Raw genomic sequence first — 27,010 nt, forward strand, 5'->3', positions numbered from 1 at the left:
TAAAGTATGCTACTGTCTGCATTTTGTTTTAAAATGCACAGCCAGAGAACACAACAGAAATGTATACAACCTTAAAAACCAATGCTTGAATATAAACCACAAGAAAAATGTGAACCACCATTATTTTTTGCCAGTAGAACTTTTGTTTACAGATCTCAACGATTTTCCAATATCCAAATCAACTGTCAATGCTCTAGCAAAGTCTCGTTTCAATGACCTACTAATTCATTATAAATCTGTCATAATTTATAAATACCTTAATTCATTAATTAGAAATCTCTCTATGGCTGCTTGGCTGCTGATGCTGAAGGAGCAGAGAAGGTTGCTACTTCTTAAGTTGTAATTCACAAAACAAGGTATTTATCCAATGATCTTCAACAAAAAAAAAAAAAAAAAAAAAAAAAGGTTTTTCTGCAGTCACTGTCCTACGTTACCTATTCAGTATTTCATTTCAAACAAAATTAAAAACTGGAATTTAAAGGCAAGTTTCTTAGTCTTGGCTCTCAGCATCCCTTACGGTATTAAGTCACATGTCCCTGTTGAGGCAGCCACCCCCAGAAGCAGAAGCACCAAGTGCTGCTACAAGCCCTGCTGTGTCCCAAGGCTGCGGAGTGGTGTGTGCTGCCTCATGCCTGCTTCAGCGAACAGAGGCGAAGGTTCACGGCTCCTCACGGGTTCCAGCTCTGCAATTGCTGCACAAATAGACCCAGCGATTAAACCTGTCAGAAAACGTGCTTTGCTTCCATGAAACTCCTCTCTAGCCTCTATTACACTTGAGAAGTATCCTGGCTTCTTTCCAGTCCCACTCCTGTTCTCTTTCATTCTCCCATTTACATTCAGTATGATATTTGTTCACTTTTCATGTTAATTGTTTTAATATTCTTAACTTATCTTCAAAGCTTCAATTTCCACTTGTTACATAACCTCCTCTTGTCCTCTTTTGTCTTTTCCTTCTTTCTTTTGTCCAGCTTTTTTCCCTCTCTCATTACTCTGAGCTTTTTTCCTTCTCTATATAGTATTTTCTTCCACTCTCTGTTTCTTGCCAGCTGGAAAAAAAGATGCTTCTTTTTATCATCTCGGGTTTTTTTGTTCTTTTGTTTGCTTGCACAGATTAAAAAACCAAGACACTTAGAGCTCAAAAGCATCTGCGGACGAAATCCAAACACCAATACATTTTACATGTGGATTCACTTAACTTCTAGGAGATGCAGGGATATCTTAACAATAAGAAACCATTTTATTAACTAGGAATAACAGATCCCATACACCAGCAAAAAAACAAGCTTAACAAAAATGCTGAAGGCCATAAGTTCTCCTTGCTGACACATTATACCACTTCTCTTTTGCAGAAAGCTTTTCTAACACAATGTGAAAAGATAATGGCAAATTACTAAGCCAGCATCACATCAAGCTTAGTGCTTCAACTGCAGAGCAAAATATTTTGTTTGGCTTTCATCAAGTCTGCTTGAAGTTTCGTGAGAATAAAAATAATCAAGATGATACAGCTGTCTCTTCAATCTTATCTCACATTTATAGTCTTGAGGGTACAGGCAGCCTGCGTGAACGTCCATCAGCTCGCTCAAAACTAGCAAGCCCCCCAAAAGAGCAGCAGAAGCATCAGCACAGGCCACAATATCTACGTGCAGTTCTGACAAGACAATATTGAACTCACTCCAATGACAGCTAAATTACTGCTTAGTATTCAAGAGAACTTAGGTTTTTTTCCAGAAGCATTCTTCCCCATGGTTTGGGGTTTTTTTGACTGCAGTCAAGCTCCACAGAACCAGGAATGTTTTCAGAAGTCCTAGTCCTGCAGGAATGTGAGCATAGATCTAAAACAGCCATGTACTCTATTTTGGTTTTTCACCAAACAATCTGAAATAGTCAAACCCTTTTCCTCCCACCCCCCCAAAAAAAAGGAATTTCTTCCTTTTATTTTTAAATATTATTTCACTTTTTAAAGAAGAAACTGATGGGAAAAATTAGCTTCCAGTTTTACCTTAAAATGGTCCTCCTACCCCAAGTTTTAACTTTGGGCCAACATGGGCTTGAAAATATCTGCACACCAATGTTTTAACAAAATTCTGGGATATGTTACTATTAAAAAGCTAATTTGCAGTAACTGCTCTCCCGGAATATAACTTTCTTCACAGGGCCTTTTTCAGTCTCCCATCAGCCCGATTTGTGTTTCCAGGCTTGAAGCAGTGAGTTTCCGTTTTCAAGATGAGAAAATACCAGAATGATAAGAGACGGAAAAGTTAAACTATTTAAGACCTGCTCGCACCAGTGTGAGAGATGCTTGTCTAAAATTGTATGGCTTTATCTTTTACAGGTCAGTTAAGCTGGCAAAAGCCGTGACAAAAAGGAAACATTCTTTCTACTTCAGGCACTCTTTCAAACAGCAGTGGCGCCCTTGTTCTTAGGGGAAAAAGGAATCAAAGCAATAGGTCACCGAGCTTTATTCTTTTACTGACCAAATTTATCATGCTAGAATTTGCTCCTGCGAGAGTCACGCTCTCCTTAGCCTATTTTTGCATTTTGCTTCTCTTTTAGATCCACCTCCTCAATGCAGAGGTTGCTCCTCGTGTTGTTCTTACCAGTTCAAAAACATCCTGTTCGTGACGAGAGTTCTGATTCCTCACAGTTGGATGTTACATGGCTGATTCAAATAGAATATGAAACTATTTCTGTACAAAAACTAGATCAGTTTATTGCTCAACAGGAGGGACAGAGCACAGCCCTGAATTCTTACAGAAGTTCGCGTTTTCCTCTCCCCATCCTCAAGAGAAATCCAACTACACATGGAACTTCATTGCTCTCGTTGGCTTCACTACTGATACATGTTTTCTGGTTAAACACTGGGTAACAGATTTTTGAACTCTTAAGCATGGAAGCTCTAAATTTTTGTTGTTGTTTCCATGTGTTTCTTGTAGGTATTTTTCTGCTTTATAGGATCTCTTCTACTCCTGGGTACTCTCAGTGATTTTTAGATCCCTGCAAAATTCCTTTATATCATTTCCTACCTCTAGCACTCATACTTTTTGATTCAATCTTACTCAGTAAAGCATGTATAAATTGGGGAAGTATTAAATCATTCTACAAGTGTTCTCTTCCTTATATTTGCATTTCATTTTCCTTCGTGATTTGATTATGTGGTGGTTTTTTAAATGAGGTTTTTCAGACATAAACTCACTCCTATAGCCTCACTTTCTTCCAGTAAAATACAAGATTTAACAAATTCTTTTATATCAGAAATAGTGGAAATCCTCCAGCCAGAAGATTAGAACGAGTCAGGGCCCATCATGGATGCCGCCATGTTAAGTTCACTGGTCATAGTGTAGAAGAGTCCCATGGAAACACATAAGGGGAAAAAGGGCAACCAGAGGCTAAATTCTCTACCAGGGAAAGCCAGGGAATGGCAAGTTGGGCTTCATCAGCCCCTTCTACGGTCTAGAAAGGGGTATATCAAGATAAGAGGATTCGCAGCAGCAGCAAAGCTACAGTAAACAACAACCATCAAAACATTTTTTGTGACTGGTTTTGGTAAACAATTTTGCAAAACCACTGAAGGAAAGTCCACTCAAGCCTACAACCTCCAACCATAACCAATGCCTGTTTTCCTGCTGCAACAGAACAGTCCCAGCATGACACAACCAAACATGGAGAGGAAAACAGTGCTTAGAGTTAATACAATCTGACAGTTCCTTAAGGTACCATTTAATTACTGCATTAAAAAGCAATCATCAATTTCTATGTAAGCAAACCATCAACAGACAGCTGCTTACTTATATTTGAAAAATGTCCTTTCATAGGAGGATGTTTGTCTTGCATACTTGATAACTAAATATTTAGTTATACGGGATTATTAAAAAAATACTGGATATTGCAAATGGTTTACAAGCCAGTCCTTTAACAACAGTGCCTTCATGTGTTTATTACAGGCATTTTCTTATTTTAAAGCTAAGTTTCAATTATGTTTTATAGTTGTTATTCTGTCCTCCTACACATCCAACAAGCAAATTAGGTCAACTCCAAACTATTTGTAAAACCTCCTACATAGAAAGGAGTTTGAGATTTTAAAATATATGAAGTTTAAAATAAAAAAGTCAACCTACCAGTGTCATAAACCTTGTGAACTGTCATTTTTTTGTTCTAGCCTAATAAAGCACCCTAAAGTAGTAAGAACCAAAATGTGAGAATGATTGTCCTTGGCCAAAAGTTGCATCCACATCATGTTTAATAACATTTTAATAAAGGTTATTATATAAGTTTCCCTAATTAACTGCTAACCTTACTTCTAAATTTGGCATGTGTAACATCCTGTGGCAATGAGTTCCACTATGTAATTATGTGTTGAGTGAAAAAAATGTTTGTTTTAAACCTACTGCTGGGTAAGAGCTAGGAGTCATCAAAACTGGGTTACAAGACATGATGAATAATCACGTTCTCTCCATCTTCTCCCTAACATTAGTAGCTTTATACACCTTTGCATTTCTAACTCATTTCTTTTCCAAGATGTAGAGTCCCAATGATCCTGTTCAAATACAGGCAACTCTTTCCCCATATGTAATCTGGTTTATCCTTACTAAAAGAAAGGATATCTGCAGTTGTTTGTACTATTCCAGATGGCTCATGGATGCCATCATGGTGTCTGTATAGAACTATAACGCAACTTCAAGGCCTCTTTTTTGAGTAGTAACAATTTAGACTGCCATGCACATCAGCCAGTTCCCCCCTGCTAGCATTATCGTATAACATCGTATAGTTAATGCACTTGCCATTTTATTAATTTGTTATCTTGTACCATCTTTCCATGACTGTTTGGATTCACAAATTTGGGGGCTTAATATAGAGAACGGTGTATGAGCACAAGCTGTTATTTGCTACTTAGCCCCTTTTCACTGACCGTTATAGCAGCAAAGATCTCCACATAGATGCCTGTAGGGGTCTACTCTTGGCTTGTGATAACTGATCTTTTATTCTTACCCTCTTTTTTCCTATCTTAAAAAGTTATTAACCTGAGAGAGCTTTTCTCCTACTTTTGTGACCATCTGGTTTCTTCAAGAAACTTTGGCAGCAGTTGTCATGGAGTAGGATGGTTAGTTCATATGGGATATATAGTTCTAACATGACCATGAATTCACATCCAACCAAACTGCAAGCTATAAGCTGTCTACAACAATCATGTTGCTTCTTCTTTATAATTTTATATTCTCCATGTTCATTTTTTCGTATTTATAAACACACATCTTCTCATTTGATTCTATGACAGTTTTAATTCATTTTGACAAGAACAGAAAAAACCCGAACTTTCTGGGCTTTAGCTTCATGCAGATTATGCTACATTACCAAATTCAGTGATTATGTATTTGAATGACTCCAGACCTGTTGGGTGTACCCTGATTAGTCCAAGCAATTTGTTATTATTCATTTTGATCAGCTTGTTCTGAAAGTTCTTCCCCTAACACTTGAATTTGAAACAGATCACCTGAGGCATCTCAAGTAAGCAGTGGTGTGGGAACCTCCATGTACCCTCCATAATTAACACAGATGCAAAAAGAGTCTTTGTAAGATTTCCTGCTAAAGATTTATCTTCTGCTAGTGTTCTCATAACATCTTGATCCTTATTGGGCATGGAAATTATTAGGTCTCTTGCTTCTGATGTGCCTGAAGAATTTCTCCAAGCTCCTCTGTGCCTGTCTTCTGGTTTTCACACATAACTTAACAGTTACACATTCTCCTGTTTCCCACATCTGGTTACAATTTCTACTTTATAAAGTCTCTCTTTACCTGTCACAGATTTCCCTCCTTTGCAGTTTAACAATACTGAGTTTGGGTTTTTTTCCCTCCTTGTGACAGATGGCAGGTATTTAACATTTAGTATGGTAGCTCTTGATATCACTAAAAGCTTTATCCTTTTGGCTGTTCCTTTTAAGTATTTCCTAACAAGCTTGCTCCCTTCGGTGTAGTTTTCTCCGTAAGATGTTACTGCAATATATTTTACACTTGCTTTTAAAACAATATGGAAATCACATTCGTTACAGCTACTCTTGTAGGGTAGCCCAACAGTAATTTAATCTTAAACTAGGTCTTGTGCACCACACACTTGCAAAGAGCTACTCCTCTTGTGAGCTGACAGCTTCTCAGAACACCCAATATATTGTTCTTCACTTCTGCATTTACTAAGTCTTCATACATGTAACAGGACTGTGTAATAACAGGAAAAGCTTCTTCCCTCCACATCTAACCTCCTTTAGCACTTCAAGTAAGTTTCCCTCTCATTTACATGGTCAACAGTCTAATCCTCACAGTATTTGGATCTATTTGCACATAAGTTCAAACTGCAAGTGTACTTTCTTATCTAGACATAAATAGCTTTGACCATAAACCCTAACACATAACAACACAACTCCCAGAGTACAGTTTGCATTCACATCTCTGTATAAATGTTTGCCCTTATACTAACATTCTCCTGTATCAATTTTCTGAGATGCCAAATATGTCAATATCTGGATTTCAAACCAGCATTTCAATGCTCTCACTCAATTTTTCACATTTCAGATTTTGTCCAGAAGCCCATCTACAACTGCTACCGGTCTAATTGTCTTTTTCTTATATTTTATAAAGAGAAGCAAGCAGTAAATACATACATGACGGTGTTAATCCCTGACAGTTGTTGAAACATCTGCAGACCACAACCCACAATTAAGGCTCTTCGAGTTGGAGGGTATGTTAGCATTCTGCAGATCACAGGTCCAGCTTAAAAAAAAAAAAAAAAACAACAACAAAAGAATACATAATAGTTCTTAAGTGATTGCTATCAAGACAACGTTCCCAGGCATAACAGGCTTTGCACCTTAGTTTCAAACAAACTTGGATTATTTCAATTATATTTGAAAAACTTGATCATTTCAGTTCTGCTTTTCTGCACTGTACAAAGAAGATTTTCAGGAAGCCCAGGCAAAAAAAAAAAGAAACCATTTCTGTACATAGTGTATACTACTGGTGGCAAATGTACATTTCTCCTAAATCATACTAACAGACTGCATATCTGCTGCAACCGAATGTACTCAAAGATATCACAAAATATCATTTTTGTTTCCTTTCTAAAAGCTCCCACTGTTATTAAGAGGTTATTTCAGAAATGCCATTATTCACTGCTCAGATCTGGATCTTGCAGATAAAGTGTTTGTGGAAACTGGGGGACTAGGGAGAACCAGTCACAAGTGTGGGTACTTTGAAGGTATGGGATAGATCTATTCTGCACAGCTGTAAGGCCAGCAGAGGGAGCATAAATTAATTAAATTTTTTTCCATACCTTTGGTAGCAATGGTATGAGGATGCATTCAAAAAGCAGAAAAAAGTTTCTCAATTAAGAGATAACCAAAAATTTCTAGCAAACAGAGAAAGTTTTCTTCTCTGTTAACTTTAAATGTTCGAAGTATCCCATAAAAAAACCCCAACCTAATACAGAAAGCTATATGGTATCAGGCAAAAATTTAAAATACTTGACTCCCTTAATTACTTGAACTTCTTTCTGCCCAGAGTGGTGTTGAGGGCAGAACATAGTCTCGTGAAAAATTTTGTTTTACACATCTTCTCACATCTGGTATACCCATTCAGAAAACCTAACAGAGATCACAATATGCGTAAGTCAAAATATTTGCCAAAAAAAAGAAAAAAAAAAAAGGTAAAGCAGATCTACACTTTCACATTTTCAAAGTCTTTCCTGAATATACAGAAAATATTAAATGTGTTGATTCAGTATAAAAACCTATATGGGCCTGTTAGAGAAGAATGATTTACATGCAAAGAGTTTCAACGTCAGAAAGCAGAAAATCTGTGAACAGTTTCGATAGTGGAACTCAAGAAGAGGATTTAGATAACATTTGCTTTGTTGAAAGATAATTAGACCTGCCTAAGAAAAACATATTTGCATTAAAAAATCGTGGTATTTCTAACTCATACCTCAATTGTATCATCACTTAACTTTTCTTCATTATTACTAACAGCAGAATGCAGTCTGATGAAACTTCCAGCTGGTTTCCAAGTAACATTAACGTTCAGACAATACACAGTCCCACCTGTCCTGCCATAAAGCCACACCACTGCCTTCAAAATGTCTCTATTTGAGTAAAATAAATTGACAAGTGGAGCCAATATATATATCTAGTATGATATTCTCAAGCAAGACGCATGATATCACCAGGTAGACAAGGTAGACAAGTATATCAAAGGGTTCAGTAGTAAAAGTGGCATTTCCTCAGTGGAAAACCAACAAAACCAGCACTCGCTCTTCGCTAGGGGCAATCTGGAGCTCAGACATACTCTTGGATTTCTCCTCGACTCCAAGCTTCACAAAGGAAAAAGATTTATTAGCAAAGCCAACCACAAACCTTAATTCAGAAACAATAGCCCTCAGGTTTTTATACTCGGCATTGCACCTGAACATGGAGGTTTTGGGCTTAAAAACATTTATCTGACAACCAATTCTGCAGCATCTGTCATGAAACTAGTCTGCCCAATGTCTATAAGGTACCTTCATAAACTTCCTATGAAGTCCTTAATGGAGTTCAAAATCCATCTTTATCTTCAAAGGATCTTAGAGCTTGAAGTCCACCACCAATAACTATGCTCATGGAGTAACCTAGAATTCTACAGCAGGGGCTGTTAGGAAAGGAAGCAGAAATGGCCTAAGGAACTGATGCAAAGTTTTTAAAAATTCCTGATCTACTCAGCTATTTGATGAAAGTTATATAAAACTCTGTCCCCAATATGGCATTGTACAAAACAATTGGAAAGAAGGCATTAAAATGAATAGCTAGAAATTGAAGCAGCTGCTCCCAGACAATGGCTTGCAACTCCGAGGGAGTCATGAACTCTCGACAAAACTTCATCACTCAAATCAGTTTATACGCCTGAAGTGGGGCCCTGCAGAAAGGTTAAGACCATGTGAGTCAAGTCTAGACCTTTACTTAAGAACTTTAGACTTCAGAGCTTTAGAACATCCAGTCAGTTAAGTTCCATAAGTACTTGTAATTTTTCAGTCTTCTGATTAATTGCATCAGAAACACGATGCTAAAAATCCTCACACTGGTTCAAGTCAGAGAAATAAAAGTTTCACTCCAAATCTGTACCATGGCAACCGCACATATCAACAGGCATACACAAAATTAAAGGATTTTCTTTCATAAAATTCACAGCCGTTCAGGTTTAGAAACCAATAAACAGAATGAAAGAAATCATTAATCTCTATATTAAAGGAGCTTTACAAACTTCACTAAAAAACCAAAAGGACTTTGACTGTGAGGCAGCTGGTTTTAAAACAGAAAATTAGTGTGAAGCTTTTTTTTAAATTTTCTAGTCCTAAAATTAACTACTACTTTTGCATTTTCCTGTCTTCAATTCTGCCACCCATTTTCTGTTGTGTTCATATATTACAGCCTTAAAACTAAACAACTCTAAGCAAAACACGGTGTTAACAACAAAGAGTGGGTCTAAACTGAAAAATTAAAAACAAAAGTTTTCAGAATTAAAATACATTTTTCGTCTGAAAATAAGTCTTCTGAAAACTGAAATTGTACTTCAGGAATTTCTGATAACCACTAAATCTGCTGCAAGTTATTACAATAAATTAAAATAGCACAAAACAATAAAATCATTAAGTCTTAAAAAGTGGAGGAACTTCATGTCCCACAAAACTAGAGGGAAACAGATGATGCAAAAAGATAACATCTCACAAAAAAAAAAAAATTGGCAATTTTTACAATGGAAAAAATAGATATTTGTCTCCAGAAGTCAGTATTTTTTGTTCATCATACTTCTGCCTTATTTGCTGCTGTTTTCTCTTCAGCTACGAGATTTAGAAACATTCCTGTATTTGAACCACTTCATTTGAACTTGAGAAACCACTGAGATGTTTGTTTTTCTCCTTCTAATCCATGAATAAAAGTCAAAGGGATGAGACCTCCTAATGTCATGATTAATTTAATGAGACTAGATTTGGTTGGACTTTTTGTGCTGTGGTTTCAGATAATTACTTTATCTGAAGTAAATTTCCTTAATGTATATGTTTACAAGGGTTCAAAATATGCTACAGTAAAGGGCAGCTGAAGTTTGCTCTAGGGAGAGTGCCAAATGGCAGCAATAGATAAAGAGCAATGGGAAAATAAGGATACCACTGTGGCAGAAGGTGACATTACATGAAGTGGTGATACTTGAAGTGGATCGCTGTGGTCTAACTGTCTTTTTCTTAGCCTGCTCTAAACTGCCTACTTACCTAGACATTTATGCTTATAAGCAAAAGGCAAAAAAAGAATTTCAAAGTTTGGCTTCACATCCGAAAAAAATTTCTTAGCTTACACTCAGCTAAACAGGAGGAGACGAGCTGTTCTTTTCAAATCATTACTTCTGCAAAGCAGCTGATACTTTCCAAATGTTACATTTTATGAGTGGTTATCTGAAACTTTTAATGCCAGCTTCCGATATTTTGGGTGCTGTTCCTGTTACTAAGCTTAACCCAAAAGCAAGTTAGGCTTAGAAATTGTGAACCACCTGCTAAAGCATTTTGATTTTCCTCTGTAGGTAAAATGGATTCTATGGTGATCATAGGAGCTTGGGTGTGATCCACTGCCAACTAAAAGATAACTTTTCAAAAACAACAAAACAAATAAACCCTAGTTCTAAAAGGAGTTTAAATAATGAAAGCTAAAAAGCAGAAGAATAGGTATGAATAATGTCTCAGCATCTCCTTCCGAAAATGTAGTGCATGCACTTCAAGGGAAATAAAAATATTGTAGACAGACATAAAGCCAACCCAAAAATTCCCCAGCAAATGCAGGCAGACATCTGGTGCCTGGAAACTTTGTGATTCCCCGTCCCTCAAATTATTAGTACAATAGTTGGCAAAATTTCACAGCCAAGAAACTATGGTTAGAGACTGGCCTCTGCCAAAGTCATTTGCAGGTTCAAACATTCTTTTGCCAGCTAATCTAGGTAACAGCTTGTAGCAACAGCTTAAAACCACGTAGGGCTCCTGCCAGCATTTTGTGCTCTAGCTGTAGAGGAGTGTTTCCAAAAACGCAGGCTCAGCCAAGCAACAAGGCAGTCACTCATCAGTTTAGCATCAATTAAGCTCAACCTTCATTTTAGTTTCTCAGACCCATTCTTGTCCCAATACGCTCTCTTCCATCCAGATGAACCTTCAAAGAACTGATCTTCAGTTAGAAATGGAACAAAAAAAAGAAATGTCGGGCCGGTGATCAGGATAACAGAATACTCATATGGAAAACATTTCTCTGTTGTGCCTTTCCTTACAAAATGACAGCTGCCAGCCCAGCTTTCTCTGCATCATCTGCAGAACGTTCCTCCACCTAAGAGTCCTCCCCTAAAGTACTTAGAGCTAGCTATTATTTTCTGTATGTGAATGATACACTAAATAAACACCCTTTCCCACTCCTGGCCCATTACATGATTATTTTCTAGAAGTATTAAATTAATCCATTTTTCCTTTCCTGTAAAATTCACCAAATCTTTAAGATCAAAACTGCATTATTTATTCTGAGAAAATATAAAACAATTTTACCCAAGTACCAAGCTCTTCCATCTCAATGTTTTCAGTAACATTGGAAGAATCACGCCCAGCAGTAGAGGAAACTTCCTATCTCATGTAGTTCTCTCTAATGCTTGGAGAAAGCTTGTTTGAGTCTTTTTTCCTCTTTTTTTTTTTTTTTTTTTTTTTTTTTTTAAACAGCCTACACCCCCATGAGCTGAGAAAGGACTGTCAGCTTGCCTAATGACTGAGTCTTGGTATTTTTCAGTTTCCCACAGCAAATACATCTAATGATGTAACAAGACAGCCTCCTCTAAAAGTAAATTAAAGCTAATTAGACATAACCATTTTGGTTCTAGAAAGTTAAGTAGTGCAAAGAGTTTTTCCATGCCTAGTTGAACTGAAAGGGGTTTTTTGTTTGCTCAGGAAACCTAGATTTCAAATAAACGGTCTCTCCAAATGATCTTTTTAATCCACACATTGAGAACAGAAATATTAAGAATAAAGGTTTTGTTTTGTTTTGACAGCACATTGGGTTGGTCTTTTGGGAAGCCTGAAAACAAAGCAATTTTCTTTTATCTGTAAAAGGGAAAAAAAAAATCTTTACCTTGATTCCACATTCTTTGATATAAAGGTTTGGTGACGGAAAATCTATATGACTGAGTATTTGCACAAAGGCGGCAACACTTAAGAATAGCTTTGAATAGGACAAGAAACAGTGGCAAGTGGGGAAGCAAAAAAAGCAGTGCATTTCGGTTCTGTAAGACATGTTCTTTATAGAAAACAGAAACTACTGTCATGAAGACCTTTAAAACTGGAGAAACCATGATAAAACAGATAACAAACAGAAAAGAGTGGCCATTTACATGATGCCAGCGGGAGCTGAGAGAAGCGGTCAGCATGACCGAGAGTCCACGTGTGTGGAAGAGGGACTCCAGTGCGGAAACTGTCAGACCTGAGGAGTGGGGGAATGAGAGAGGGGGGCATTTACCTGTTTCTTTGATAGGAAAACTGGGGTAGGGACAGCGAAACGCAAGGATCACCTTGTGCTTTCCTTCTAGCTGTGGCAAGCACCTTAGAAATAAAGCAATAGGTAATAAGGCAGACTTATGCACACTTGCAGCGTGCGATGCAGTTTTAGAAAACAAATGTTTCTTTTCATGCTCTGTTCTAGAACCCCTTTATATAAAACATGACCCTCATTTAAAACTGGAGAAAGCAGATGAGGAAAGGCAAGATAACGGAGCAAACATTACACAGGCACAACCAAAATAAGCCAAATGTTGTAACAGCCTGAAGAGCTTCCTACTCCACTGTCTCATCAAGTCATGAAGGGCAGTGCAGAGCACAGCATTTAGCAATCTGCAATTAGAAAGCTTTGTTTCTTTAATTTTAAGTTGAGGAAAGACATTTAAAAGAAAATTGCAGTCAGGGGAGTTTCAGGAGCACTGCTTTTGTGTGCATGTGTGTTGGTGGTGGTGTTGCTGTTGTTTTTCAATTAAAAGAGCACCAAAAAACCTGGTGACTCAGAGTTCCCTCCAACCCAGTCAGTAACCTACTCTCAAGCTGATCTTCCCAGCTGTTACTCTATTAACAGCCATACAGATATTGTACTTTATTTCCTGGGCAACACACTTCAAGCCTTAAATTTTTTGCAAATTTTTTTTCTGCCAAAAAATCTTACTTTTTTTTTTCCCCCCCTCTATTTCTTGTTTCCAAATGAAATATCCCTATTCTTGCCCTAAGCCAGTGGTTTAATAGTGAAAACAAATTTCTACTCATTGCCCTAAAAAGAATAAGACACGGGGACAAGTTCCCAGGAGGGAAGGGGGAAAAAAGGGAAATATAATACAACTGAGAAAGTAGCCTGAAGGTCAATGAGAGTCTCCATGGGAACTTTTGGATACAATCTTTTGCATGTTGACTCTTTTTTTTCTTTAACTTTTTTAACAGAACATTTAGTTTAGAACACCTCCTTAAAACAGTTTTAAAAAGCCAATTTATTTAAGGGGCCTGAAAAACTCCTCTCACTTTTTAAAATTCAGATGCCATTAGCATAAAAGCTACATTAAAAATAAAAGCAAAGAAAAAAGTTAAATTGGAGATGAGGTCCACATTTAAACAGATTTTTAAAAGCTGTTTTGAAATCAATATCACTTTAGCACAGCTCAGTTGGGTTCCAAAACTAACAGACAGGAGAAAAATCAAAGAGTCATTGTAGGTTAAAGTCAAAGTACTTTAACTTTGGCTTCCCAACAACAAGATAGCACCATCAGTGGATGTACAGACAACAGCACAGCAGTCCAGTTTGAAACTAAAAATACTAAGTCTTAAGAAACTGCTTCAACATTTTATTTTCTTTTTAAATTGAAGCATTTAAACTTGAGTACAAAGCTGAGTTCCACTGAAGACAGAAGGACAGATACACACTTAAACATTTCACTTAACTAGTTAGTTCACTACATTTTAGTATTAAGCATCTTCTATCAGAAACACAAAGGGCTCTAAGACAACCATTATCACTCAACAACAGCATGTTTTTCAGCAGAGAAGGCCAACTACATCCTGGCAGGAAAAGCAGGAGCATTGCCAGCAGGTCAAGGAAGAAGTTTTCCCCCTTTACCCAGCACTTGTGAGACCCACAGCCCAAGCAAAAGCAAAGTAAAGCAAAAAACCTCTCTTGCCTATAGCTACCTAGTGGAGGGCCAAAGAGAAGACAGACACAGGCTCCTCAGAGGTGCGAAGTGGCAGGACAAAAGGCAACAGACAAGCTGGAATGCAGAAAACTTGAACAAGATGCAGAGTCTGTTTATTTTGCATCATGGAACAAAACACATAAAATGCAAACACAGAAAGAGAGATGCAGACAGGTCATGGCCAAAACTTCACTGAAAAAGTTCCTGAGCAACCTGCTCTGACTTGTCCTGCTTTGATTAGAGATTGAATTAGCAAATCTTCACAGGTCATCTACACGATTCTTACATGAAACCTATATCATTTTAAGATTTGTGCTCGTACTGGTTATTACAACCCCATGAAAAAGTAACTTTGGTGCTTCACGGTAGTCAAAAAGAAAAAAAAAAGCATCCTTCCACACAGATCGTGTAAAACTCAGCCATCTCCATACCACCAGCAGCAGATGCATCCCTTCTCGCAATTTCAGTCCTAGGCTTCATTACTCAAGAACCTGTCAGTCACACTAGACTGGCAGGTTTTTTCCCTGATATTATAACCTCTGCAGAGAACACAAATCAATATTGAAATCAGCAAGTGTAAAATACTCTTATTAAAAAATAAAAGTGACAACTCCCATAACTGGTATGAAATATGACATCGCAATAACAAAGACCTTATTGCAGCCTTTCAAAGGGGTAGTATAAGATAGATGGAGAAAGACTTTTTAACAGGGACTGTAGTGATAGGACAAGAGATAATGGTTTCAAACTAAAAGAGAATAGATTAGATTGGATATAAGGAAGAAATTCTCTACTCTGAGGGTGGTGAGATACTGGAACAGGTTGCTCAGAGAAGCTGTGGATGCCCCATCCCTGGATGCGTTCAAGGTCAGCTGGATGGGGCTTTGAGCAACCTGCTCTAGTGAAAGATGTCCCTGCCCATAGCAGGGGGGTTGGACTAGATCATTTTTAAAGGTCCCTTCCAACCCAAACCATCCTGTGATTCTTTGATTGTTAAGAGCTGTACACAGTTCTGGTCCCCTTTGCGTTCTCTCCCTCATCTCAAAAAAGGAATATGGTAGAAATGGGGAAAGCTTGAGGAAAAAGGTGAAAAGAACAGTCAAACTAATGGAACAGTTCCAACACACAGTAGCAGCAATGTGAATTTTACTAGGCCCCTGGGTATTAAAATGCATATACAATTATACCATATTAGTATACTTATGTCTGGATTCACAACAAGCTAATATTAACAGTCTGTTTAGTGTGATCCTGCATTCAGTAGTATAACAGGCCTCTGCTTTAGCTACAGATGAAAGCAAGAAATCAAGTACACCATTCTTCAAGCTGGAGGAAACAAGATGGATTAGGAGTTGGGAATACAATGAAAGTTTCATAAAATCAAAAGTGGCACAATGAAGGTAAATAGAGAACATGGTTACTTCAAGAAAAGACAGGAAAAGGGCTGTATAACATGGCAGATGCAAAACCAAAAGCACAGTTATGATACACCATGCATTGGCCACTATCAAGACAGAATGGTGGTGAGACAGACTTTGCCTGACACAGCATGGCCATTTTTACCAAAGTGTGAAAATCCACAGTGTAGTAGACGTATGGCTCTTGTCCGTGGTCCAGAAGACAGGGACAAAGGGCCCAAGTTTTTGCTACTGCAGATTATACTTCACCGGAGCAATGATTCCAAAACAACCACCTTCTTAAGTATTATTACTGGCTGAATTAGTAATATTTTACAATTTTAAAATGTCGAGAACAGATGATAATCGCTTGGGCTATGATTCTAAGTAGTGTTTTATTATGAGAACTGAAGATTATGAAAAGCTGATGTTCGTAACAGTTTTCAAATCTTCCAATTTCTGGAGGATTCACATAGAGCCCATGTGAATTTTTATGTTCCAGCCACTCTGGAGTTTCAGACATAATAAAGTACTTCACAACAAAGTATGATTCTTCACACTTTTGCATCAGATATAATCATTAGCATCAATGCAAAACCAGCATGGAAGCAGTTTACTTCTATTTGCACAAAGAAGAACGCCTATGGAGAATCAGAACCTGTTTTGATTTATTTTATAATGCTGTCAGTGGTAGCAACAAAATTCCTCCAGCAAGATGTACAGACTGTTTTACCTCCACCGCGCAGTAAAGTCTTGTTGTTTTCCAGGAATTAGAGAGAGAGTGCCTCTGCATAAACTTCAGAGTTTCTCAAGAATAATTCTTGCTAGCGTCAGCAAGACTAATAGTAAGTAGCAGGATCTACGTACAATTGTTTGCATAACTGAAATATTTTTTGTCTGTTGATTAATAGGAGAACACACCGTGGGTCTTGCTTTCATTCAGTCTTTCAAAGGGGTTTCAAAATCTGCCACACAGACGTCCTGTATCATCAGCTGTGACTGACTTGGTGAACAAAGGCTCCCAAATAAAATGGAATTTAAAAAAGATACACTATAATGCTGCACAAAACAGCAAGCAAAAGGCATCTTCCCATGTCGTCATACTGGCTTTAGGGAAAATAGAATTAATACTCCAAAAACAGATCATTCAAAGTCCCTCATATACTATGCAATACATCTAATCTGCAAGCTACTTGCCCTACACCAAGTGGAAATCCCTCTAATCATTTTCAGCATAATGAAGACAGAATGAGATTGCCTAAGTACCATGTTTATTAGCAGTTCCTATACAAATATAAAATATTTTAAAAGACAATTTTTTTAAAAGCATCAGGATTCCTTCAGTGTTAAGAGTAAAAGCAAACAAGTTTCAATGTGGTAGTGAGAAGAAGCAAGGCAAGCTTTGGCCTGCAAGCCAGTAAGAATAAATGTGAGGCTCATAGGAAAACTGGAATATTTCAAAAAATTTACACCCGTTTTGATGTAAATATCAAGGAGCCACACTACTACACAATCACAAGGAGATATACAAAGATCAACTGATCTCCAGATACACCCTGGGCAAGGACAGACCAAAGTTTGTACTCAAAAAGTCCCACTTTAAGGGAAGAGCGCAGACGCTTCACTCACAAAGGTGATCTGCTTCAACACCACAATGTCAACTATCTGCACGGACTATCATACATAATGTTAAAAGATAACATGTAATTTTTCCCAGAGAGGAACAAAGAGAAAGCCCCTGCACACCAAAAGGTGAAGGCTTGGTTTTAGGTAACATTCACAGCACAGACTGTCCCTGGCACACTGCTGTTCACCGGGACGTGAGAGGACGTGATTTCAGGCAGACGCAGGAAGCCTCTGTGGAAAGATGCTACCAAAAACCAAGCAGGGTTTGGGAATAGAGGTTGTTTGAACTTGTTTTACTTGGCAAGGGTTGATTTTTCCCCCCATTATTTTGGTACAAGGACAGCATTGCCAAACCAGCAGAGTCCATTCCTACAATTGTGTTCTCAGGGCTGTTCTTCCCACGGGAGCAGGCACGGCTGTCCCTCACCCCTTCCCACCACTGTCACCCTCTAGGTTCCTCGATGTCCTGCTGGTGGGCAAAAGCTGTGCTCCTGCAGACCCCAAAGCCACATCAAGCACTGGGTATTGGTACAAGGCACAACTGTTTCTTTATCAGAAGGTCATCTAGGACAGACATGGTTTTGATTCACTTCCATAATATTTTAAGGAATGGAAGCTTCTGACTTCTTTGTAAAAATTATGAGTTTGTTTTCAATGCAGGGCAGATTCAATCAGGGCTGAGTCTACCCTGTGCACCAGTACTTTGGTTTTCGGCTCTGAACAAGGGCAAAACCCACTGTGCAACTCAAACTGCGCTGCAGCACCAAAGAACACAAGGGAACATGCCGTAGTTGCCAAATGAAGACCGAGTGAAAAATAAGTAAAAACTGGATTGGCCCCAAACAATGCTTTCCTTTGAGTTGGTTTATATATACCCTGCAAGACTATAACAGAAAATCATTATTATAACAAAATCAACATAACCATCTACTACAAACAAACTCTTTAGATTCTTTGGGGGTTGTAGGTGCTACTAACTCCCTGAAGCTATGTCCCTGGGTCTATACATCTGTGCCAGCAACCTGCTTTCAGATCATCCCAGCTGTCCCTAAAGATGCTACACAGGAATATGTTACATTCAGCTTCTTCCTAATTTCATTTGCTAATGCTCATTTTTGCAGGGAGACAAAAAAGCAACGATGGAAACAGAACCAGCAACTACAGCAGCACCAGGGCGCACACGGCAAAATCAATAAATATACTTCTGTATCTAAAATATGCAAGAAAATCGACACATTAGGCTAATTGTTGCACATGAAAGATGCTGTTAGAATCTGCTATTTAAATATTTTTGGTCTGCTGAGGTTTCAGGCCAAGCCTGTTGGAGTTATGAAATAATATCTGGGGAAAAATCATCTGCATTATCACCTTGTTGACATTTTTATGGTTTCAACTTAACATTACGACTTGCGTAAATGCAGCAAGCATTCTCAGCTGCCACACTATTTCCAAAAAAGGACTCAAATTCCTTTGCTAAAGGCAGTAAGAGCCTAAACTGCATTAAGAGAAAGAGCTGTTTTTAGGACCAATATGAATTCATACCCAGGGCTTCAGAAGCACACATGCACTACCTAAAGCCAAAGATGACACAAGACAAACTTTATGTAGCAATTCACAACATCCCAGTGGAAGTATGTGCTCAGCAGGTAGTTACTGAATTTCATTTCAGTTTCCCCAGAAGCTCCTGCTTCTCCTAGGTTTGAAGGCAAAAAATACCACTAGTGTGCTGGAATTTCAGGTAACCTTCCTGGCTTCAGGGTAAACTTCAGATATCCCACCCATGAGCAGCCAGGAAGATTGGCTGTGGCACAGAGAATGTGCAGAATTTTACCCAGACATGCACGTGCTCTCTAACACAGGAGATACTTTTCCAGGATGTTTAACTACTTTCCAGTCACAAAACAACTTGTTAAGAAAAATAGATGTTTCAAGGATAAGCTCTAAAAAGAAAAGAAATAGTATCAGTCATACCTCTTGTTTACGAAAAAAAAAAAAGGAGGGGGCAATTCCTCCATTTAGAATTTGCCAGGCTGCAGAGGCTGATGAAACCGAAGGCATCAGCAAAACTGCTTCATACCACCACGAGGTTCACATTGGATTGGGTCAGGAAACAATGAAAGTCAATTTTCAGTGTCAGATATAAGAAGCATCTGCACCTTTATATGGATACCAGCAAAATATTTTCATGTTTCTCAGTAAGAGCATCATTGCCCAACTGTGCCTTCTGCCAGCTGTCACCAACCTATTAAGCAGACTGAAAGGAAAAATTCTTGCACAGGAAGTCCGGGGGAAACTTGTAAACAAAAACAGAGGGAGAGCAAAGCTGGAAGAAAGCTGCAGTGTTTGGGCCACCTACGTTTCAGGGTGGATTTCCAAATATCGCCATTCACTGACCTCGTATTTGCTGGCTTTCTCCGAGCTGCCACTTAGTCACTAAGAGAAATTGCTTCTTCTGCTCATGTGAAGCAAATCTGAGAAGCAAATTCAGTTCTATTGTCCCCCTATACACATCTATATGTATTCTCAACCTATACACAACTAAATGCATTCTGCACCTACACAGCTAGGATGAAGACACCAGCAACCAAGCATGGAAAAATGTGAATGGAGGTAAGAATGATTTGCCCGACTACAGCACTTGGTAAAAAAAACAGGCAGATACAAAAGTACACAAGTCCCAAATATAATGGAAAATCAAGTTTACAACACAGAAATGACACCACCTTTGACGAGTTCACACTCTCAGGCTGACTTTGGCAACCAGACAAACTGAGGAGGTTTTCAATTTTGGAGACCACTAGGGTAATATACGCTAGGTAATGATAATTTTTCATAGAAACGCTGATAGATAAGGAAAAAGCAAAGTATGCCCGCAGTCATAAACCGATTTCTGGAAGCGTTTTGGCAAAGATAATTACCAGCCTAAGAACGCGCAAAGGTATTGTCATTCAAGTACCCAGCATTCATCTGAAGGGAACTGTGGATGCTTAAGTTCAAATACAGTAAAACTTGCAGAGTAATGCTAAGACATAATACTCATCTGACTTGATCACTGCATCTAACACAATAAAAAGCAAATGATTCATTTTCATTACAAAAATTACTCAACTTCAAATTCACACTTAGTGTAACACACTAAGTTCAAGCTACAAGACTTGGGATGAAAAGTTTTGCCATAAGCATGGTAACTTTGAGATCAATTCCACCACAAAGAAAAGCAGTTGCCTTAAGAAGAGAAAATACTACAAAGCTGTTTCCTCTTTGGAGAAGTGCTAACTTTGATTGGGGTAAAGAGAGGATACACATAACCCCCGCCTCCCCCCCGACCCAATTATCCTTAAGTTTAACAATACGCTTGTCCACTAAGTTATACAAGATATTTTAAACACAGAAGCTTATTCATTTATAAGGAAAACTAGTTCTCCAGGGCAACACGCAGTTTAGGAAGCAGTATGACCATGTGCACCTTGGCAAGTAACACAGTGCAGTAGGCAGGGATCACCAGGTGACACCATTTGAAGCTGAGGTCCCCAGATGTACATGACATTTGTAGGTTTTATGTCAGACTAGATTTAGCCCCATCACTTTGGCAGAACTTCGCCACCAAAGCTGTCACTTTTGCCACTTTGCCAGAGAAGCTGCCCCAAGCCTCTATCAGTGATTTGAACCTTCACATCTCCAAAAGCGTCCGAGCACACTGAACGCATCCCTGGAGTGGGCCTCTGGTTTAATTCTCGCTGAAGGAAGTAACTCCATGGGCACTAACACTGCTTTGCAATCTGAACAAACAGTATGTGGGTCTGACGACAGGGGATGAAACTCACTGCAGAGCTACGCTGCTGTTCGGAGCCAAAATGCTAATACGGATGCAGCCAATGCATCTTTTAGTAGCTGACAGCAACTGGAATGGTTCTGCATAAAACTACACTAGGAAAAAGAAGCAATATAAGCTGCTCCTATGAACTAATAGGTTTTATTTAAAATTAATTTACAAGAAATATAGGACAAAATTAATTCAATATTTTGTAAATCTAGCACAATATATTCAATCGTGCAGCAGCTCCCTATGGGTTTGAGTTTTATTCTTTTTCCTGTCTTTTTTTTTTTTTTTGTTTTCCCCTCCCTGCTCATTACTAGTTTTGCAAGTTCAGCCTAAAATCTGAGTCACCTCAGGTCCTTTACCATTACTGCTGATAGCTTTTGATAAGAAACAGAAAATAATTTTTCTGTAGAACAATTTTTTTTTCCTCAACAGAATTGTAAGGACCTATTCCCTCCAGTAGGGTTGTACATCTTTTTACTAGACAAGCTTAGTAAAAACGATACAGAACACAGGGGTTGGGAGAAAGCAGGGGAAAAATAAGCAGCTCTCAGAACTTGCCTTTATGTTCTACGCCCTTGTATTGGGTTTGCGTGACAAGGTTTTGGTAGTGGGGGGCTGCAGGGGTGGCTTCTGTGAGAAGCTACTAGAAGCTTCCCCCATGTCCAACAGAGCTGATGCCAGCTGGCAGATATCTACCTGTAGCCCATGGATGCCCTTATGCCGGAGCAGGTGAATGTGCCCGAAGGAGGCTGTAACCCCATGGAGAGCCCGTGCTGGAGCAGGCTCCTGGTAGGACCTGTGGCCCTGTGGAGAGAGAAGCTCACACCAGAGCAGGTTTGCTGGCAGGACTTGTGACCCCACGGAGGACACAGGCTGGAGCAATCTGTTCCTGAAGGACTGCAGCCCGTGGAAAGGACCCACACTGGAACACTTCATAAAGAACTGCAGCCCATGGGAAGGACCCACGTTGGAGAAGTTCATGGAGGTGTCTCTCCCATGGGAGGGACCCCACTCTGGACCAGGTGAAGAGTGTGAGGAGTCCTCCCCCTGAGGAGGAAGGAGGGGCAGAGACAACGTGTGATGAACAAACCACAACCCTCATTCCCCATCCCCGGGAGAAAGTAGACAATTTGGGAGTAAAGTTAAGCCCAGGAAGAAGGGAGGGGTGAGGGGAAGGTGGTTTAAGATTAGTTATTTTCTCATTACCCGACTTTGACTTAATTTGCAATAAATTAAACTAATTTCCCCAAGTCAATTCTGTTTTGCCCGTGACAGTAATTGTTGAGTGATCTCTCCCTGCCCTTATCTCAACCCACAAGCCTTTTGTTATATTTTCTCTCCCCTGTCCAGCTGAGGAGGGCAGTGATAGAGTAGCTTGGTGGGCACCTGGTGCCCAGCTAAGATCAAACCACCACAGTCCTTTTCTTGCATCCTGGATTTTCAAGGACAACCAACAGACAACAATGGAAAAAGAATTTATAATTTTAGAATAGATCCATCAGAAGAGGTATGGAAAGGTTGAATAAATTGGCTCTTACTTTTACAAATAAGCTTCAAGAAGCGTTTACCATGTTGCTACTGAAAGTTGTTGGAAACTAAAAGTATGCTTTCAATTAAAATAAAAACCAAATCTTGTCCACTAGGAACAAATTTAAGTATACACTATTGTTACTAAGCCAACGTCAATGTAAACATCAAAGAGATTAACTTATCAATGTTACTGCAATGTGTCTCCATACTTCCAACTTCAGGGAAGGCCACTATTTAAGTACATTTTAAATGTCCTTCACATCAAATACAAATTACTTTACTTTCTGCTGCTCAATGACAACACTAGCTTTGCTTCAGACCAATCTGTACACACCTTCTGACCATTTAAATGCAAGTCTCAAGGCAGGCATCCCATCCTGGCAGCCACCTCCTCATCCCACTCACCTCCTCCTTCCCAGCCTGACCCTGCAGATGCCACTGGCTGTTTCACAGCAGCTGGTGAGGTCTCAGCTGCTCCACATCTCACACTTCCCTCACCAGTCGGTACTGGTTGCTTGGAAACACCGCAGGTCAAGGGATTTTGTATTGGCTTTGGATAATGTTAAGCTCAATTGAGAGCAGCTGACTGAAGATGACATACTTTTAAGTTTTTCCCATATTTCAAACCATCCTTTGCAGTATTAAGAATCATAGAATACCAGGTTGGAAGTGACCTCAAGGATCATCTGGTCCAATCTTTCTTGGCAAAAGCACAGTCTAGACAAGATGGCCTAGCACCCTGTCCAGAAGTTCTTTTTTTATGAAAAGCTCACGACACATTTAAAGAAGCTGAGCAAGAGCCAGGACTGAAACGTGATGAAGGAAAGCAGAAACCTGTGGTTGTGAGTCTAGTTGTAATTTACTGAAAGAAAAAAAACCACACCGCACTTCTCAAAGAGGTAGTTTTGAAGATAACTATTTGCTGCTGTCAGATGAGAGAGCTTAGGGAAATGTTTACTTGTGCCACAAAAACATAACTGATTTCTCCCACATTGACTCAAAGCACATCAGGGCATTTACGGCTCGCGCTTCAGAGATCTGCAATGCACCTGGAAGAGGAATGCTGGCTCTTTCACTTCCAGTCCAGGCATGGGAGTTTTCAACCAGCAGCTGTTTCTGCATGGGTCATTCTGTGTATCATGGGCAGCAGCTGGCTGACAAGGTCATCCAGGTGACAGTGAAACCTGGGTGACTGAATGGAGCATTTTGCAGGAACATTACACACTACATTCTGCATCTTTAAAATAACATATGAAAATGGAAGTGGTCCAGTATCACTTACCATTAAAGGAAAGCACAAAGGTTTCCCGTGACTAATACTGAGGCTAGGCTATAACTCACCATCCACAGATTACGGAAAAAGCAGCAAAGATTTGGACCCAGCAACATTTGCATCAGCAAGAAGCACCTAAAATTCATAAAAACAACAACAGCCTCTACAAAAGGAGCTGGGGAGGCAGCAGCTTGTCAGGGAGGAACAGATCCAGAGGAGTGAACCCACACACATACCAGCAAAAGGAGATCAGCACATTGCCCTTACTCGAAAAGGACACCGGAGGGTAGATCTGGCTCCAGCGACTGGAAGCTTTGCAGCCGAGTCAGGCAACTGCTCTTTCTACTGTGCTCTCTACAGATGGCCTGCAGCAATGGTGCCATCCCATGCCGCTGCGATGCGAAGTGTTTACCTCAAAAACACCCAGCAACACAGCTCACTCACGTGTCCTTAAATCTTCCACCAGCTTCAATCACAGCTACAGAGAAATAGGATTTTATGGAGGAAGTGCAAGACTCCAAAGACATGATACATGATGCTATTTATATGAGAAGAGAGGCTGAACATTTTTTTTACATTGATTCTTCCAGATAATTCACTCTGTAAACTAACCTGTGAGCCTAAGAAGAAATGAAAGTAATGTCATCCCACTGTGCTACAATGCAGGAATTCAGGTTTTAAAAAAGTGACCTTCCTCAGTAAAGGACAGCAACCCAATTCTGTGATTGAGCAGAGCAGTATTTCACTTCACCATTCACATCTGATAGATGGTATTGCAATGACATTGATTTAAAACAGGAGGCTTTTCTATTCTCAGTAGACAATGATCACAAATGTCACCTACGTGACACACTTCTTCCCAGGCCTCAGGTAGAGAAAAGCTCTCAAAAGCAGCCGATGTGACATAACAATAGCAAAAACATATAGTTCTGTCTAGAAAAGAGACATCAACATTTAAGTAACCATTTCAGACTACCAGCATAAAAAATGAGCACCAGCATGCCCTTCTTCTGTGCAAGGTGACACTGAACCATCCCGACTCTTCACTCCATGAAACTCTACCAATACGTACTACTGTAGGAGAACAACCCCCTAACTCAGTATTTGTTATCCAATTTCTTCATGTAAATCACATCTCAACATCCTTCCTAACACCACACTCAATGACAGTTAACTCCCTGTGACATTACCCTACAAGGACCAACTGGAAAGATAGTATAGATTTTAAATTTTCCACAAATGCAGTGTATAACTTTTAAACAAGTAAAGAAAAGTCTTCACATTAAAATCCATTTAAATTATACCAATCTCAAGCACTCTGATACAGATCTAACATCTGCATCTCCAACATCTTCCCTTATTTTATAAGGATGGAAAGAAATACTTAAGAAGGTAAACACATTAACCTGTCACTGAAACAGTGACTTTTAGCTGTTCGCATTTGGTATATGCTGGAAGGCAAGTCTACAAGACATGTAGATACTAAAGAGTAGAAAACCAAAATGAATTACAGCATGACAACAGCTTTTCAGTTAATAAAGGAGAACAAATGTTTATTTATTTTTTGCTTGCTGTTGCTTTCTCAAAGAGCATCACCATGATACCAGCAGTCTGGCATCAAAGAAAAATGTAAAGTGAATAATGCAAGACTCTTCAGAATGAACTATACAAATAATTCAGTTGCTCCTTAAAGTGCACTTCATGTTTTATATACAAAGTGGAGAAAAAAAATCCATAGACTGGATTTTAAAAGAATTTTTCTTACATTCAGCAGACATATTCAGTTTCAAGAATTGAAGAAAAGTAAATTTAACCTGAAATGTACACAGATATGTACTCAGAATAAACATTTCAGCCATCTCTTCCAGGTATAACAAAGAAGTGCATCTGATGGTCTTGCTTGCCCCAGAAGTAACAAACCTTTCTGGACATGCATAGCCCAGAAAGGTTTGAACAGAAAGATTCATTAATAACTTATTCTTGCAGGGTAGGGAGAAAAACAGTGTCATTAAAACACTACATTTTTAACAAAGTTAACTTCTCCCTGCTCTTTTTCAGAGTCTGGTTGTTCATGCTGATATTGTAGATTCTCAGAATTATTGTGGAAGCTTCAGCTGTGGCTTTTACAAGCCCAAGTTTGGTTTTCATTCCAGTATGGCAATGCTGTCATAGCATGTGCAAAGTGCTCAGACTGATCTTTTGAAAGTACCCCTACCCCTACCGGGGTAGGATACTGCTGAGACGCACCACTATGTCACCCATTCAAAAAATTATACGCTATGCTAAATGGAAATTGTTTTACTGAAAATGTTACCTGATGGCATAATGCCATCACAGAGAATATCATCCATCCTAACCTCAGAGGCGATCACTACCTTCCTGCTAACATATAGGCAAAGCTTAGGACGTTGTTTCCAAGGACTAATGCACAAGACTCTATCCTTCTGGATGTGACATCCTTAATAAATAAGCTATAAAAGAAAAGAAAATTCATTTAAGGCAGGCTGACATGACAGATACAGACCAAAAGTAAGCATGGGCAAAATTTCAAGTTCTGATTTCCCTGAAGTACAGCAAAACCTGCAGCTGCGAGCAGCAAGCCTCAGTTCAATTTTTCCTAAGCATTCCTTGTAGATACCAATTTATTAGCTATTGTTATTGAAACAGTAGAAGAAACAAGAAGTACCTATCCCTATAAAGTATCACAAGAATTAAAGAAATCAAAAGACAACAGTAGATCTCAAGAAGTAATAAAAACAGGTTAAAGAAATGAAGAAAGTATGAACCAACTAAAAGCTATAAAACAACAAGCATTCCCCAGAGCTCATCATTTAGGAGGTCTGTACTTCAGACATGCATCGGGGATTAAATTCTGAGTCCAGTTTTGACTAGAAAGCTTTTTATACAAACGTATGTTTCACCTTGGAATCAGTCAAGATGTAATGCACGTGGATTGTCTGTCTGCATCTGTCTTTGGGGATGCATTTACCTAGTTAGCTATCTAATGCAATTTTTGGTAATCATTTCTTAAGTTTTTTCTTTGTGTCGCTTAGTATTAATTTTTAAAGAGACTGTAAGAGTGTTACTGCATCTGTGCACAGCAGCTCAGCGCAC

At 38.9% G+C, this 27,010-nt stretch overlaps 1 protein-coding gene across 1 annotated transcript in view; it reads right to left on the reverse strand.

Annotated features, from left to right (window-relative positions):
* SLC2A13 (solute carrier family 2 member 13) overlaps window positions 1-27,010 on the reverse strand; it is a 156,515-nt gene that overhangs the window by 77,190 nt on the left and 52,315 nt on the right. The window contains exon 4 of the mRNA XM_074168752.1: window positions 6,651-6,759. Within this exon, the coding sequence (XP_074024853.1) occupies window positions 6,651-6,759 (109 nt within the window). The remainder of the gene's footprint in view (window positions 1-6,650; window positions 6,760-27,010) is intronic.

The sequence above is a fragment of the Numenius arquata genome, chromosome 2 (assembly GCF_964106895.1).
Source record: "Numenius arquata chromosome 2, bNumArq3.hap1.1, whole genome shotgun sequence".
Classification (NCBI taxonomy): domain Eukaryota; kingdom Metazoa; phylum Chordata; class Aves; order Charadriiformes; family Scolopacidae; genus Numenius; species Numenius arquata.